This window comes from Pseudoliparis swirei, chromosome 6 (assembly GCF_029220125.1).
Source record: "Pseudoliparis swirei isolate HS2019 ecotype Mariana Trench chromosome 6, NWPU_hadal_v1, whole genome shotgun sequence".
NCBI lineage: Eukaryota > Metazoa > Chordata > Actinopteri > Perciformes > Liparidae > Pseudoliparis > Pseudoliparis swirei.
This window is the reverse complement of record NC_079393.1, coordinates 9,464,342-9,482,581: the sequence shown is the minus strand read 5'-3', so window position 1 is coordinate 9,482,581 and position 18,240 is coordinate 9,464,342. Positions and strand designations below refer to the sequence as shown.

Sequence of the window (18,240 nt, the reverse complement as noted above, 5' to 3'; positions counted from 1 at the left end):
CAACTCAGTCTGGTGTTTGATTCAAAAACAGTTATTCAACTGCAGTAAACATTTTTAAAACCTTTACTGATGTAATCTGTCTGAACACTTTCCTCTATTCATATAATTTCCCATCTCACCTCTGTTCTCCAGCAGCGCCAACGATCCCTTCATGTAACCAAGAGCCACGATAATCCAAAATAATCGTCTCTACATAATAAACTGTAGGTGTGGATGATAAGTATACGATCCTCAATCATTAAATGTTATTCTGGATTTAAATACCGCCTGTATATATATTTCAAATCAACAGCAGAGGCGGCACACAGTACAGCCACACACACGAATCATGTCGTCGGAGTGGAAGTGCTTCGGCCTTCAGAGGGAAGAAGACATTAAAGTTACAGAAGTGCATTATAGTGCAATAAATATCAAGTTGGATTTTATTTGTCCGTTAACCTGAAGTACTTCAGGTCCTCTAACTTGATGCAGTTTTGGAGAAAATGTGACAGAAATGTTTGTCTATGCTGTCAGTGAGGGTTCTTAAAGAGAAAGAAAATCTCATTCAGCAGGACATACTTTAAAAAATAAATCTGAATCGGCCAAGAAATTCAGTGCATCTCCACTATTTATCGGCATATTATTAAACGTTAAACAAATGGCCAAAAAAAGATGCTCGAACAGATAAATGAAGCCAGCTAAAAAGCACTAATGGCGCAGAGGAATGACAAAGCCTTGGCTCCAGCAGCCATTTGTCAAATTGATGGAAATAAAATATAAAAGTAATGGTCATAACATATATAACCCCGCGACTGTAACATTATTTTGTGTTATTATGTTATAGAACATTGATAAATCTATAAATCATTCAACTGGGAGGTGAACAACACGACTCCTACCGCTCTGCCACTGGATACCGCATAGAGTACCACGTAAACTTTCACAAACGGCTCCTAAACCTCACCGCTGTCCTTCAGGCCGTTCTCCTCGATGGTCATCTGCTCCGCCAGCTCAGACAGAGACTCGTCGATGGTGTTGCTGCCTCTCAACGTCTGAGAGAGACGGCGCTTGAAGCGCTTCATCTTCTCCATGGAGCTCTCGGGAAGGGGAGGCCTGAGGATGACACGTTTGTTTAGTGGTTGTCACTAACCCATGCAACAACGAGATGAATAGACACAGCTTGGCATGTCGTGTTTTCACAGAAGACTCCTCGGCATTTAGAAAATTGTGCGTATTGAGAGCGTACGCTGGCTTATATTTTGAGCGTCTTTCTTTAAAAAACATATTAATTATTTCACTCGGCATAAATGAACATGTGAATATAACACATTTCCATGACTTTTTCAAAACTTTTATGATTTAAGTTTTTTCCATGACTTTTCCAGGCCTGGAAATGACCATTTTTAAATTCCATGACTTTTCCAGGTTTTCCATGACCGTACGAACCCCGACGGCGTATCCGCCTGCGGCCACGTTTCACAACAACCCCGCATCAGGAATCAAACTGAAATTAAAAACACTGTTGAATCACCAGGTATCTCACTGGGCGGACGACAACAACAAGGACAACTCAGAACTCTGACGTTAATTATGACTCATTCAGGCACAATGCTTTACATTCCTCTTCCCGGGAACACATGACAAGTTGGTGAGAGATTCCTCCGGGTGAGTTTGGAGCGCGGTGCCCGGCTTAGCGGACTGTAAAAGCAAATCCTAAACCAGGGGGATTTGCTCCTGAATGGCGCAGGACGAGCCCGGGCCGCATCGAGTCCACGCCGCACATTCCAGCTGCGCTCACTGTGTACATGAGAGTAACTGATTGTGGGAGCGAGAGAGCTCCGTGTGTGTGAGCGGGGGAGGGGGGTTGAAAACAGCCAGAGAATCTATGAGGAGATCAAAATCCAAGATATTTAGGAATGTTTGCAAGGAGCAGATTACATGCAGCCTCTCCCCGTGACCTCAATGCAGAGATCATGACTACGACTGCAGATACGCACAAGTGTCTGTCTGCCTGTGACGGTGATGAGTGAATCCAGACATGAACACATGGTAGTAAAGCCCTCCAGGGCTCGCTGCCTGGCAGCTCTTCCCTCCCGACAGCCTCGCGTCTCCCAAATATCACTCGCAACCCGATTTCTGTCCAGAGATGTAACATTTCACTCAGACGACCGGAGCCAAGTAATGAGAACTAGGCAGTGAATCGGGGAACGGCTGAAACTGAAGCTGCCGTCTCGAGTGTTGATGCTATGACTAATCAGTTAAAAGGTTAGGCTCATTCTTGTAACAGTACTCACACAGCGACACGTGAAGTTTTTGTTAATTTTGATGACAAAGAAATTTCAATGTGAGCCGTGGGGACGAAATCCAAAATCCTCATTATGTGGAAAGAAATACATGAAAGGTTCAGCAAAAAGGAAATGTGAGGCGTTAGCAGGGATTTCAAGTCATTCAAAAGGGGATTTGTCACTGTGGCGGCACATTTTTTTAACCTATAAAGTTAAATATTTTTGACAAGTTTGACCCATTTGATTTGTGTGATCTTATTACTATTATCTACGACTATGCTTTAGAACGTAATTCTTGACGGAACAAGTGAACGAGGGCTGTTTGCCATCACGTCACGTTCATTGGAAGAGCAGTGGGATCTCTTGGCTGGTATGGAAAAGAACAACTAAAAATGTAAGTCACCAAAAACAGCTGCGTAGTAAATATCAGCGTGCGAAAATATAATGTGGTTTAACCCTTGTGTTGCCTTAGGGTCATTTTGACCCGAATCAATATTACACCCTCCCCCCGCCTTAGGATTAATTTGACCCCATTCAATGTTTAATGTCGGTGTTCTTTCGGTAGTCAACAAACAAACATAAAGTGCCTCACACTTAAACTTGGAAAACAATATTAATTTTCTGGAGGTTTTAATTGCTGGCGTCAAATTGAACCCAAAGGGTAAAATATGTTAGTAAATATAAAGGTAACAGGAGGATTAAACATTGAATCGGGTCAAAATGACCCAAAGGCGGGGGGAGGGTGTAATATTGATTCGGGTCAAAATGACCCTAAGGCAACACAAGGGTTAAGACAGACTTGAAAAACAGCATACCGATCCTTTAAAGCCCCATAATGGAGTTTTTCCCTTGGAGCGCCCCCTTCAGTATTTAACGTTTACTTCAGTGTCGTAAATACCTAGTTACGATAGATGCAGCCTCGCATACACTTGTATTGATGACCAGACGAAGTCAGAAACCAAGAAATAATGTCAACCGATAAGGTAAGAATATTCAAAGATTTTACATAAATATGACTGCATAGTTTTATTCATTGTGATATCGGAGATGAATGCTAACATAACCAAAAGAACGACAACATTTAGTTTAGATGAAATACCGATCGCGTTTTCAGCCTATATACGTTGTTTTCTAAATGTTTGAATGTGGAGTACGTGTGATCGAATACAATTTTGTTGACAACACCAAAAAGCTACATATTCATAATTTACATTGGAACGTGTAATTCATTACAAGAGACTTCGCTTGCTTCGCCCTTATACTGTAGCTGCGAGCGTGGACTGGCACTATATGACATTGCGTAATCACTGCCAGAAAGCAGGTCGAAGTACATCCGCCCCGGATCGGGCGGCCCCAGAATCCTACATAGCGAGGTTATTTCCACAGACCTCCGATGGCAATGGCGGAGGCGCAAATCGCCATATTAAGTGTCATTGTAGTGGCACAATTTTTTTTTAACTGTTATTTTAAGGTACAATTGTTGCATAATGTTACTTTAAGAAGCCACGGTTTTAAATGAATTTGGTTAGTTTCATAGAATGCAGAAGAACAGAGCGCAAGGACAGGACAGGACAGACAACATTACATAACGAAGGCAACTCTTATCTATACGAGTTCATCTGTTGGTTATTTCTTCTCTTAGCAGTTAAGTCTAGAATGTAAAAGTAAAAAAGGGCCTTTTAAGTTCCACGAGTCCAGGGTCATGTCTCCAAATTGCTTGTTTTATCCAAACATATTAAATTTACAACAATAGAAATTGGAATGTCTGGCATTGGTGCTCGATGAGACGTAAATGATTAACATATTGTTGTTGATTGCAGTAGAGATTGAGAGAAGCATCGGACCAAACTGGCAAATTAGAGTTGGGAACAAGTCCAAAATCACAGCGACAGTGGCTCCTTAATTACACGAGGAAACTTTTCTCCAATGTCTTCCCATTTATTTTACATAATCATCTCGTCTTTCCGGTCGAGGAACTGTGGACCAGATCTTTACCCCCGCAAGAATACTCAAGGGGTCCTGGGAGTTTGCCCGACCAGTCTACATGTGCTTTGTGGACTTGGAGAAGACTTCCGACCGGATCCCTCTGGGATTATTGGCCGGGGGGGTGCGCTGCGAGAGTATGGGGTTCAGGACCCGTTGCTACGGGCTATCCGGTCTCTGTACGCCTGCAGTAGGAGATGTGTTCGCATTCTCGGCATTAAGTCAGACACGTTCCCGGTGGGTGTTGCCCTCCATCAACGGTCCCGATTGTGATTTTCATGCACAGGATATCTAGGCGCAGTGGGTCAGCTTTGGGGGCCTCGGGATTCCCCAGAATGAGCTGGAAAAGGTTGCGGGTGAGAGAAGTCTGGGTAGGCCTGCTGGGTCCCGACCCTGGACCAAGCGGATGAGATGGATGGATGGATGGATCTCGTCTTTCATTCATACACACTGTCCCTCAATTAAGGAAGAATCAATCTAATTATTTCAGGATCCGAGATGAGGCAGAATGTCAACTCGACTGTCATAACAGCGTCACATCAGGCTGCTGCATGACACGTCAGACTGGGCGAGCAGTCTGTCGTCTTCCTGACAGCTCACTTTCTTTCCACAACAAGTCAATTAGTCGATAGCCGTGGTTCCACTCAATTGTCAAGCAACTTTTTAAACGGGAAGAATTAGGCGCATTTCATTCACCTGGTTTTTGAGCAAATAAACTGGGCTACAGCGCAGCTTTGTCAGGAGTTGGAGCCGTAAACTATTTTTTAGAACCGGATGTAATCTGCCAGTAAACAGAGTAGAAGAATAAGGAGGTTACAATCCAAAAAACTAATCGAGTCACCTTTGGCATCGAACACATGATGTTAAGTGGTGAGAGGTCTGAATTTCTTTCAATTGGGCATATTATGATTGATCTTTCATGTCAGCTAGCACTGGCCATGTTTCATGCTGTCTGGAGACTAAGACAAGGATCCTCATGTTATGGGAATATCCAGTAAGTTAAATGTTTGCTACGTCATAATTTATTCGTCAAGGAAATTTCTATACCTCATTTAGAACATTAACTTCTTTGACGACAAAGCCAAGCAAGTTTTAAAGTGTTTTTACATCATTGAGGCGTTTTCATAGAATTTTGCCCGTTATAAAACAGCTTTGTGATACTTCAAAATGTGCATTTATGTGAATGGAAACACTGTTGTAAATATTATAAATGGCTTCGGTCATTAAAATAAATAGAAAATGCCAAATATGCGTTTGTTCCAGCTCATTAAAACATGATTTGTTGCATTTCTTTTTTTATCATTGTAAAATGCATCATACATTTTGGACTTTTTGTTAGACAAATTAGACCTCAGGATCTAGGAACTTGAAATAGATATTTCACGCTATTTTGTGGACCTTTCAGAAATGTAGAGAAGTAATTGAAATAATAATAAACACAATCATGAGTTGTAGCCCTGACATTATTCTGGGCAAACAAAATCAGTGTGTTGTGTTAAACTCAAGGATGATATGACACCAAAATTGGGATAAATGGAGAGGCCATTCCCGTTTTATTTGCAGTAAATCTGTCTTACGTTTCCATGGTGATATGCAGAATCCCCTGTGAATTTATGAATGTGTAAGAGGGAGCACATTTACATCTCATAAATAAACAGGATTTGACCTACTATCCGGCAGACTTTGTGGATACAGATCACTTTCTGAGTGTTCAACGGAAACTTAAGAGCAGTAGAGAGGCGGTAAAGAGAAGGGGGGAGCGTCTGCTGTGCACCCGGATCCGCTGGCCCGCCTTCCAGCTATGGGATCGAGTGTGGAGCTTTGGACATGATCTCTGTCCCGAGCCTTATCCCTGCTCCCCTAAGTAGGCCGGCCTGAGGTCTGAGCTCCAGATCTGCTGGGAGGTGGCCGGGGAATAGGAGGGGGGGCGGAGTAGAGGAGTGGAGGGGTTCGAGCTCCGTGATTCTGGATTCTGGATTTGTTTCCACAGCAACCCTACTGCTTTTTCCATGTTGGAAATGCAGAGCACGCCAGGAGCCTGCATGCATGCTGATTTTCCGTCTCCCTTCATCTCACAACCTAGAGCAACCCCAGCACCCCCTCTTCGTATGCAGCTCCCCCCTCCCCCGACCACGTTTGCATTTGTATCACGGAAACCACCCATCAAAACCTTAAACATAAACTCGCCTCACTGACATCTCCTGCTATATGGTAAATTGCATTTTCCACCTCTGGTTTCCTGGCAGTTCGGTCGGCAGGAGGCAGCGGGGGGGGGGGGGGGGGGGGTGCAGGGGAACGGGAGAGAGGAGGAGCATTGTGGATGCTGCAGTGGCGACGATACACATATGCTTCATATGGATTCTCTCCTTTTCGCCACTGCAGCCGCGAGCAGACGGCGACTCCGCTGGTGGTGAACAGAGGGCGACTTAAAGTGTAAGAGATCCTGCTGTGAGGAACCCCCACCCCCCACGGCAGCCCTGTAATACCAGACTACTGCTCAAACGAGCCACAATCACCACAGAAGTCGGTGCGATGGTCCCAGTTCTGCCAGATGAACCAATGACATCACGGCCACAGGGTGCCTGCTGTACTGGGCCCGCCAGAGGAACAGGAAAAGAAAGGTCAACAACCTCACCGTGACCCCCCCCCCCCCCCCCCCCCCACAGGGTTCAGTAAACCGCCTAACGTCACTGCCTTCAGGAGAACGGGGATCTGAGAAAATGTCTGCCTCTCCTCCCCTGGCTGCTTTGGCAAACCGACGACGACAAAGAACGATTGTGACTGTTGGCATGATTCACGGGGTGAGCTCAGCCGTTGCTTTTCTAAAGAGCAGCCTTTTCTCATCCCGGCCAAGACAATGAGGACATGAGTGAAGGAGCTGGCTCCATTATGGGGGCCCGACATAAAGGCTGCATTGTGCACAGTCCAAAAAAAAAAAAAAAAAAGTAGGCTGTTTTCAGAGGACGCGAGAGCTAGTTGTGCGCTGCGTGGCGCCGAGCGGACCGCGACGACCGGGCGGCCGCGCTTCCCCCACGCACTGCAGCAGGCGAGGATTCAACGCATCAGTAAGATGCGTTTGAACTTAACCGAAGGCAGGTTCATGAAAACACGTCTCATCCAGTGGTTGTCTTTTCTTTGCTCTTTTCCGTCCTTAATGACGTGCACACACTTTCCCCACCCTGCCTTCACACTTGTCATACGTGTCACCGGTGTTCGCAGGGCTGGTTGGTGCAGATAGACAGGTCTGTGCTGGTGTGTGTGTGTGTGTGTGTGTGTGTGTCCGGGTAAGTGTGTGGGAAATGCAACCGAAGCCAGAGTTAGTGGCCGAAGGAGGAGGCCAAGCCAAACCAGTGACGCACACGGGCACAGATCTCAGGCAAGGTTCACCACTAGCTGATTAACGCTGCTGCTATGGTTACGGCGGCTTGAGTGACAGGTCTGCTCCTCCAAGTCTTTTCTGTGGCCCGGCGGCCGATGACCAAGTTTAATACCGAGAGTATGTTTTCTGAAACATAAAGACATTCTGTAGAATCCATCATGTCAGCTTTTAATTGATCTTGATTCATATTTAGGCTCGGGCATTCACACAATGTGGGCTCTTTTTGTGATTAACCTTTAGTACAGAATTATATAGAAAGAGAATTATCGTTACAAAATGGGATTAATTGCTCTTCATAAATGTCATAAATTACGACTTTAAAACGAAACGCATCTTTCATATGTAAACGATACATCTAGAGCTCCACTCACACTTCAACTGATAACACGGTTTGAGAATGGGATGAAAAGACTTCATGAATCTTGACGGATAAGCCTCGTGGAGCCAGCCGAGACCGCCAGAGAGGACCTGAAAGCATCTGGTCAGCGGCAGACGTTTGTCACTCCAACATAAAACATTGTTTTCCCTTTTTCCGTCCAGTCTAATTCTTCGGGGGGAAAAAAACCTCCGTCGCAACGTTTGTGCTTAGAAACCTTCGTGGACGTCAAATAAAACAACTGTTCAGACTGGGCCCTGAAAGTGTTTTGGCTAAAAGGATTTTAAGAGGTTCATTTCTCACCATCAATGTGCATTTAAATATGTTGATAGCCTTCATTCATTCTAGATGAAAGGGCAGCGTGACTGTCACCGACTCCTGTCTGACTCGTTACGGAGATAATCGCCCAGTCGTGGTCTCATCTGATCTGAGTTAAGTCACCTGGCGTCATTAGCATCAGAGAGGGCGACAATTAGCCCCCCCCCCCCCCCACACACACACTCGTCTGCGCTCATCGATGCCACAGCGGGTCTCGATAGCCTTTGATGGTTGTGAAAAGGCAACAGGCCAAGCCGCTATCTGACCGAGGGCAGACGGCAGGACGAGGTTATCAGGATATCAGTTTCACAATCAAACTGCAAACAGCTCCCAGGGGCCTTTGTCGTCCCTTCAGACGGACTGCACGCCGACAGTTATGTGGCGGAGGTATCTTTGTTTGTAACCGACTTCTTTATTTGTCTGTGTGTCTTCATGAAACACAACTTATTGATTCATTGAGCTCTGAAGATATTCATGGTATAAATTTACAAAATAGAGCAAATGTTCACCGTTTAGTGCTTTAAACCAGCAAACTTTTTAGATTTTAGCTTGGAAAATTATCATTAAACTCTTCGCTTTTGAATGAAGTATACATTATTGTGCTATAATGCTCCCTTTTCCCCTGCTTGCAAGTGGTGAGAAACTCAATAAGCTTTGACTTAAATAGAAAATGCATAATGTCATTAACAAGCAACTTATTTTTAGCCAAATATTGTTCTACTTTCTCAATCCCCGATTAGAAAAACCCTACTGAGCCGCGGTAGAGGGGGCCTGTTTTTTTCTCTCAGCTAATTAAAAGAACAAGCACATGCGTTTAACGTGGTCTTTTATTAAACCAGTGAGGACTTAATTATGAACAACTCAAATCTCAAATATGTGAAGCTATGCTGGCTGTAATTACGTTGGTTTGGATGGCGTGTGCTTGCATCCAAATAAAGACCAGACAAGTGTTCATTCAGATAGCTCCTGCAAATCCTGCCAAGAGGGATGGGAAAAAGGCAATATGTGTCCCTCACCTGTTTCAGACATTAATACTTTAGATGACCACCTAGATATGTGATGTGAGGTATTACAGGATGATAACTCGATCAAACAGGTTCTGAGCCAGCTGGCTCGCCGCCTGCAGTGGAGTCTTTACGACCACCAGACACCCCAAGGACTCAGACTGAGATAGAGAATTGGTGGGCGGCGGCCAAAGGTGCGAGCGGCAGCATTTGTCTTGAGGTGCGAGGGGCCTGAGCGGCATGCCGAGGGCCACAGTTCTTGTTTTAATGCAGCGAAGGAAAGAGATAGAGTTTGTATTCGTGGCTATCTATAGACAGGAGTGGTGCCTGTGACATAGCAGCTGCTCCCCAGAGAGCTGTGACACATTAACCTTCAGCCGGCTGTCTCGGACTGCCGCTTAAACACATGCACGCAAACGCACCCAGAACTCACATTTGAATACGCTAAATTAATTTAAAATCCAAAAGTCGATGAAGTTTCGTTTGAAATCCTTCTGCGTATAATTAGATGTTCGAAAGTAGCAAACGAATCTCTGGCGAAAACACATCTATTATTGTGCATGCTCTCAGACACACACACATACTGGACCATCATCTGATCTGCACTGGGACTCGGGGGATCAGCACCGCATGGCTACAGCTGTTTCACAGCGGGTCGGGTTACACCGCCGCCAGGGCCCTCACAAAGGGAACGACCCCACGGCAAACCAACACAAGGGGACAGCGTCCCCTCACAGCTCCCTGCAGGTAACGGGCTCAGAGGTATTATCGGCCCCCGCCCCCCCAAAAAATCGACACGCCTCCTGAAGCTTCTGAATGATGCACATCTCTCAAGGAAGCTCAGCAGTCAAAGTGAAAGCTGCACACAGGAAATGAGAGAAAGTGCTTCGGCAACTCTTTGTTCAGCTAAACAAGATAAACTGCAGCAAGTGCCAAGGAGGAGGACTTGTGGGTATTGAACAAAGGCACTTTTTTGGGGGGTACTGACCACAATGTTTCCATAGCACAGTATCAAAAGCATTACAACTATATTTGATGTCATGTTCTGTTTGTTTACTTTATTATACATGGGCTTTTACGAACTGGACTATCCGGAACAGGTGGTGGAGAGGAAGACGCGGAGGAAATGGTCTATATTGGATAACCTGGACCACCCTCTCCACCACCTACTGCGGGGACGGCGGAGGTCAGCGCAGCACTTTCTCCAACAGGCTGCTTCAGCTCCGCTGTCACGAGGACAGATTCAGGACAACATTCCTGCCAACTGGTATTAGGCGTTATGATAAATCACCCGTGGCCAGATCCTCCTCAGACTGAATCAACATCAATAAGCCTTGCACCCCTTTCACTTTGTATACACACATGTAATACTTTCTTTTCATTTTCTTTATTATTTAATTTGCTTTTATGTAATATATCCTGCTCTTCAATTTTATTGTATATATTGTAACCTTGCTTGTTGCTGCTACAAACTAATTTCCCCCTCGGGATGAATAAAGTATATTCAATTCAATTCAGTTTATTTGTATAGCCCAATTTCACAAATTACAAATTTGTCTCGGAGTGCTTTACATCTATCAATCTTGTTTTCTTTCTTGATCTCCTGTTTCATAAGTACTTAAAGCCTAATTTGAAACTCGATACATTACTATTACATGTTGTTTTGGCAAAGTACTTCTTCAGCTGCTATAGACAACATTTCATATTTCAGAAGTTGTTGTTTTTTCACTCAAGAAAAAACAAAAAGGCTCTGTAGAAAAACACTGATCTTAATCAAAATGTATATATAATAATGTTTGGGTATCTGTTCTATAACTGTTTATAGTATGCATGGAGATCATTCTATATCACTAAATGACATTTAATGTAATATATCAACAATTACTGACAATGAGCAGAATAATCAAATCATAATTGTCTCATAATTTGCAATTAATGTTCTTAAGTAAAAGTGTCAAAATGCACTGGTTCTAACTTCCCAAATATTAACTCGTTATAGTTTTCTTGGTCCTCTGTAATGGTAAACGGAAAATATTTTGCATTTCGGACTATTAATCAGAAAAAACTGAGGCTTTAGGGAATTCTGATGGGCATTTCCCAGTATTATTAAAACAACAATAAATCTATAAGCAAAAAAACATATATTAATAATCATCATAAATATATAAGAGTGTCATCTTCAAATGGCATCTTCTGAACATGCTATAATTAAAAGCTAAAACAAAAGGTATTTAAAAATTGTATAACAGTTACATAACATTGACCAAGTTAGGTCGACAGCATAAGAACAATAAATGTGGCAATAAATATGTCACCACATGGGCTCCTGGGTGTATTCATGAACTTCCTCATGAGCGTTTCCATGAGCATCCCTCCCCCCTCCACCCAGCCACAACAATGATGTCTTCCTTTTGGACATCCTGCTAACTTCACGTCCATCTCTCACCCACACACGCAGGTCAGGAAGAAGACAAACGAACAGGACTTCATTGAGAGCTGCCTCTCTGGGAGAGATTCCTGGAATCTCTCTCAACCAGTTTCCCCTGCAGGCTCCTGTCTGCTGATCCTTGGCTTCCCACAGACAGCTGAGACGGCTTAAAGCAGTTAACTAATACTCTAAATTAGAGGCTGGTACAGTTTTTGCACGACGCTTCCAAATAGTTTGAGGGAAGAAGAAGAAAAAAATGCGACCGTAAAGACAGTCCACCTCTGAAATGTGGGTCACTGGATGTTTAGGTGGCAACAAAGCAAGCCGATACATGCAGACCTCCCTTTTTTTTTTTACAATTCAAACGCGACAGTTTAGTGACAACTAACCAGTCGACCTTTGTCTGAAACGAAAAAACTGACAAACGTTTCCCCGCGAGGGCAGACATGACGAAGCGATAACCAGTCTGAACTAACTTCGCCATTCATTTATGCTGCGTGCAGCTTACCGCGCAGTTTTTTTTTTGTTCGCTTAACGCGGCCATTCACCTGCGAACGGGGCGAGCTGCTCACACAACACCCGGCTGCGTACACGTCGAAAGGGGCAGCGAAGTAAACATTGTTAAGCCCGACGTACGTCAACGCAGTGCGGCTGTGAATGTGTCTCGTGCCACCGGGGCGGTCCAACCGTCGGTAAATTCACCGAAACTACCCCGAAAATGTGATTGACTCTCACCAGAAACGATTAACGTTGCTCTGACCAGAGTCCCCGACCTCAGAGCTTCTTCTCAGGCCGGATGCCGTCTTTCCCTCCGAGCGTGAAAAAAAAAAAGAAAAGACTGCTGGTTCTTCTTCTTCTTTGTGGTTTCGGTGCGGTCGGACTACTTCGACGTCGCTTATATCCGCGGTGGTACGGCGTTCAGCAGCATGGATAGTTTTGGTTTGGGCCGTAAAGTTTCACTCCCGGTAGAAAATGGGAAGCGCTGTTGTCCTTTTTTTCGACCATGGCAGTGTGAGAGACGATGGTGATTGCTGGTTGATCTGAGTGTGTCCTCTCTGCCTGCTGACGCTGACGCTGCCTGCCGCCACACAGCCGTGTCATCAAAATGTCCGCGGGGAAACAGCGCCCCCACTGTTGGGCATGGAAACTGCTGCGTGACTTTCAGAGTGGCCCCACAGTGGCCCTCAGTGGAGGAAATGCTGCACACAAAACTGCGTTCAAAACTTAATTAAAGTAAAAGTATCATGAACTCGTAACTGTACACATGTGTGGTACTTGTTTGCTACTTTACTTCAATTGCTTCTACTTTAAACGTACAGTTACTTTAGATAAATAATATGAAATATAAATCAACAAATACAATGAATGTATTATGTTCAGGTTTCAGATCAAAGTTTATTGATTTTAATTTGTATCTTTTGAAGTAAATTTTTTTTACATTTGTGTTTGTATTTGTACTTTTATTTGTATTTGTATATGTATATGTTTATTGTTATGCACCTTTCATTTAAATTCCAGTCAATTTCAGTCAAATTTCAGTCAAATTCCTTGTATGTGCAACATACATGGCCAATAAATGATTCTGATTCTAATTCTGATTCTGATTCTAATTCTGATTCTTATTCCGATTCTAATTCTAATTCTGATTCCAATTCTGATTCTGAAATGGGCTATTCTGCATAATATTTGCTAAACGGTTCTTAAAGACAGTTCACTCCGGAAACGTAAACCTAATTGTATTTAACCTGTTAATTAACAAACTCTAAAGAAAAACAATGTGACTCACATGCTGTTGAATTGAATGTCCTATTTCACTATAAGTATGATTTTCCCTCCGACACATTTTCCTCGCTTACCTCAATAAACTTAAAACTCGTATTCTGAAACCTTCCCTTCTTCTCACTCCCCTGAGCAACAATCCCTCTCCCTTGGATTGCCCCACAAAAACAGTATATACATTCATTTCTTTCTGGACCACTGACAAGAATTCAGGTGGGAGAAGAAAAAAAACTCAAGCAAACAAAAAGTTGAATACTTTCCGGCAGGACTTTCTGCAAGAAGCAGAGGGAGCAGTTTTATTCAGGGGTCTATTTCAACTGCATCTGCAAAGGAGACATTTGGCAAGAAAACCTAGTTCTAGGTCATTTTCCTCCCAGAAACGGGTCTCTCATCTATTTCTCTGTAAGTGTGTGTATTTACTGCAAGTGGGGCATATTCAGCCTTTAGGGTAATTTATACAGTGAGGCCGATACATTTCCCCCTCTATGACTAAAGAAACAAGTCCTCACAGGTTCATGAAATCATCAGCAGCTTCCTGACACTGAAACCCTCACTGCTGTTTTTTGGATTCAGCCTCTTATCAGATCTCCACCGACTCTCCCTCCCTCTCCTCTGACAAGCAGCCAATATTCCTGCAGGCTTCCACCCCACCTCTCACATACTCACCTCTCCCTCCTGGTCTTCCACATTACTCATATCTCTCAACAAATCCAGACACAGAGCTGAAGATGTCCTGGACATATGCGACCCTGCTGGCTCTCCTCACTGTGCTTCTGGCACTTTCCTGTGAGTCCGATGCAGAATAATGGAAGTGATGTTTTTGCCTTCTTCGTATGCATGGAGCTTAGAATACATGTGTTTTGATTTAGAGCCTTCACATTTTGTCCTATAGGGTCTCCAGAGGCCGAGTCTGCAGCTGTGCCCGGCAGCACAGGCAGCGCAAAAGATCCACAAGGTGAGGAGCTGGCATCATCTCCTTCTCTTCTTCATCGCCCTCTCTTCATCCATTTTATGTTGTAAGCTGAACCTCCACCTGCTCCCCACTGCAGGTCCGCTGAAAAAGATCTTCATGAAACAGGCAGATGCCTCGAACTTCTTGAGAAGACGCAGCGGACGGGGTGCAAAGTCTCATGATGAGATTGACGGTGAGTTCACTCACTGGGTTTGTTGTCTGGTGAGCCGAGGTGCTGTGTGTGGCTGTGTGTGTGTGGTAGTTCTTGGCATCTGTGTCTTATTACCAGGTTATGTTGGCAGCACAGGTCACTCATACTAATTTCTCCAGTGTAGTGCCAGGGTGGAAGTCATTACGTTGCAACCGAATAGGTGATACTAATTAATAACAATTAATTTGACAACCATCTGTCGAAATAATTCCTTTTAATTATCGCCATTTAATATTTGAAATATAAACAAACAACTGTAAACTAATGATCACTTTATTCGCTGTACTCACTTTATTATAAGTGAATATTTTTATTTCAAAAGTGATCAGCACTGTGTGGGATTCTTTGGTTTGCACACAGTCCAGAGTGTTTTCTTCATATCTGTCCTTAAAACTCTACAATGTGGTAAACATTGCAACTGTAACCTGAATGAAATACATGCTGCTGGAGACCTCAGCAGCAAAGGTTTACATACTTGAGAATGTCCTAGAAATTAGTACAACGCTCTTAAAACAAGATGGAAGAGGGCAAATTGCTGCACGAGCATTTACAATATTTGATTCTAGAAAAAAGTTATTTGATCTGAATCTTGAATTAATGTGAATGAGACTTGTTTGCATGAGAACACTCTTTTTTTCCACTGAGATAAATTAAATATATATATTACTTTTTTTTTCAGTTTGAATGAACAGTGAGCAAATATGTTAACGACCATCTGAATGTTTTTATGGCAGCCCGCAGCATGTGAACTCTTCTGTGAATCTGACCAGAGACAACCTCAGACACACAGCAGCTCTGCCTCCTCTGCTGGATGCTGCAGAAGGAGCCACAGGGCAGCATGGAGCTCTCACACACAACCACACACACACACACACACTCATCGCACAAGTAAATCAGTGAATATTCTCCATACAAGTGTTGTGAAAATTCACATACTGTACGATGTTTGACTTTCTGGAGCGATGTGACGGCACTGTTATGTGCAGTTCTGCCAACAGGAAGGTGAGAGCACACACTGAAGCCGGGGCTCTGAACCAACCAGAGTTGTGTAACACGCCGTGAGGTCTGTGTGTGCGTAACAACAAGACACGTTGTGCTGCTAAAAGCTGCAGGATAAAGTGAACACAAATCGGTGAACGCAGTGAAGAGGCTGAGAGGGAGTGAGAGTGAGTCGGTGAGCGGTGGCTCGCTGCTGAATGTGGAATGTGCCGACACACAGGCAGAAAGGGGTCCGAGAAAAAACAGGTTAAAAAAGTGAGTCGTGCTCCCTTTGAAGAGCCTCTGTTATAATGACATGAAAGAAGAACAAGTCGGCGGATGAAATTTGGATAGAATAAATAAAAGGAGAATATTTGATAAATGTATTGTATTTTAAAGCAAAGTATAGAGACGACAATGTCGACATCAAGCTCTAAATGCTGCTGTTTGACCTGTTGGGAGAGTTGGTGCGCCATGAGAAGCAGGTCTGCTGTGGTGTGTCAGGTGAAGAGAATTCTGGAGGGTTTATGTGGCTGTGCAAAAGTAAAATAATATGTTGTTGCTCTTTTCATCTGCAGGTCATCGGTAAATCATTAAAACTCCGGTTTAAACTAATAAACTCTGTAACACAAAATGAAGTGAGTTGCATTCCCAGCATGAGTTTCAGCTCCAAATGCAGGCCTTGACTTGTGCTGGGAATACAGTTAAAAGGTCAAAGGTTGCGACCTTGCTTTGGAAAGGTTAGCATAGCTATCCCAAACCTCTTATCTCAGATAATGGCTTAATGTTGCAGCAGCCAGTGTGTGAGTTTCACTGGCAATAACATGACAGATGAGTATTTTAATGGGCTCTGGAGGTCACTTCTCTGAGTCTATTTCAGTCCCAACGTGGAAGCAGATCCAAAGTGGAACCCATCCTTATTTAAGAGACTGAAATGCTGCAAAATACTCAGTTGTTTCTTTCTATTGTCACAGTGTTTGTGAGTTTTGTAAAAAAATTAACCTTTGTGGTTATTTTTGGATCTGAAAAAGAGACATTACTCATCAGACTTCTTTGGCCCTTTTTGGGTCCATTGTTGTGTTATTGAGCTGAATCACAGCTTCACCGCAAAGACCGGCTTCATGAGCAAAAGGAAGCTTTTGTTCAGAAACAGTGATTCATTTCTGTGGTAGGTTGTCATTTTCAGAGGACAGTCACTGTGTCGAGGTGTGTGTGTGAGTGTGTGTGTGGGTGTGTGTGTCTGTACTTAGAGATGAGCTTTCAATGTAAACTGTGCTTTTGTTTTTTGTTGATCCAGTTGATTTCCAGACTAATGCCATATTAATGCTAATTCATATAGAATTTTTAGAGTTGCGATATTTTGTTGGAAAGTTATTTGTAATTAACTCCACCTGAGCGAGACGATTGAAGTGTGTTGGGCTTTTGTTTTTAAATCCAGTTAGCTGCTGAAAATTCACTCTTGGCCTATTTGAGGTTTTCATCGAAAATGTATATAGTAATTTCAAATCATCAGATCCTCCTCACGGATGACTATGACAAAAAACAAAAAGACGACTGAATCGAAGATGAGTATCCTTCTCACACTCAGTTAATGCATCCTCATGCTTCTCCTCTGTGCTTGCAGCTGAGCAGAAGCAGATTCTGGCTGCAAATGAGCGGAAGAGACAGTTTCACGAGAAGAGGAACGAATTTGAGAGCTTCTCTGAAGAGGACGATGATGGTATAACCGATGAAGCTGAGAGGGAAGGTTTAATTAAATCCACCAGTTCATTCATCCTCTAAAATTCTCATAATTTTCCCAGAACAAGACGAGAGGAGCAGAGAGAGCCCCGAGGAGTGGGAGGAGTTTCACGACGACGGGATGCAGGAGTAAAGCCGTCAGTCCAGTGAGAGAGGACAGAGGTGATGCTGTGAGTGCGACGCAACGAGGCCTCTCTCCACTGACTGTCACATTTAATTAGTAGAGATATCAGCTGTGAGACTTTCAGCTTGTTTTTCACCTTTGAGTTGTTCACATTGACTTTTACTTCCTCCGTTTGGGATCACAGATCCCACTGATGTATGTGCAAGTATCAGTAATAGTAATAATTGCAAACATTTTCCAATTTCCTTCAAACTTTTGAATTAAAACACAATATGTAGCATATAAATATATATATATATATATATATAATATATATATAAATATATATATATATTTATATAAATATATATAATATATATATAGTATATTGAAGTGTCTTTATCTTTGCAACAAACTGGGCTTTCACATTTTGAACACCAATGTGTTTATAAATGGCCATGAAACATTGTCATTACTCATAAGGGATGTCTTATATGTAATGGGTTAGGGAAAAATAAAAATCTATTTAATATTATAGTGGAAATGTAAACTAGAGGATTTGCTAAAAAACAAATAGTGATTCACAGACAAATAACTGAACAGCATGCTGCCCTGAATAGTGAAGTTATTCATGTTTAGGAGATTATTTAGAGCCCATCAAGATATCTGTTGGAACAAACTGTTATATAAGTCCAATTACAGACATCCAAACAGACTTGTTCAGG

General features: G+C 43.1%; 2 protein-coding genes across 6 annotated transcripts in view; one reads left to right on the top strand and one right to left on the bottom strand.

Moving 5' to 3' along the window:
• The window catches only part of LOC130194692 (cyclin-dependent kinase 17), a 30,835-nt gene extending 18,005 nt beyond the window's left edge, over positions 1 to 12,830 (bottom strand). For 2 of the 5 annotated variants that reach the window (XM_056415745.1, XM_056415746.1), the window contains exons 1-2: positions 12,488 to 12,830; positions 944 to 1,092 (exon numbers count right to left, since the gene is read on the bottom strand). In XM_056415745.1, the coding sequence (XP_056271720.1) occupies positions 944 to 1,070 (127 nt within the window). In that variant the 5' untranslated portion in view covers positions 1,071 to 1,092; positions 12,488 to 12,830. The remainder of the gene's footprint in view (positions 1 to 943; positions 1,093 to 12,487) is intronic. The other 3 variants (XM_056415743.1, XM_056415744.1, XM_056415747.1) reach the window with 2 other exon arrangements.
• A 1,429-nt stretch (positions 12,831 to 14,259) lies between these two features.
• ucmab (upper zone of growth plate and cartilage matrix associated b) lies at positions 14,260 to 17,545 on the top strand. Its single transcript, XM_056415650.1, has 5 exons — positions 14,260 to 14,317; positions 14,424 to 14,486; positions 14,581 to 14,676; positions 17,297 to 17,392; positions 17,475 to 17,545. The coding sequence occupies exons 1-5, from the start codon at positions 14,260 to 14,262 to the stop codon at positions 17,543 to 17,545; spliced, it is 384 nt and encodes a 127-aa protein (XP_056271625.1).
• The last annotated feature ends 695 nt before the right edge of the window (positions 17,546 to 18,240 follow it).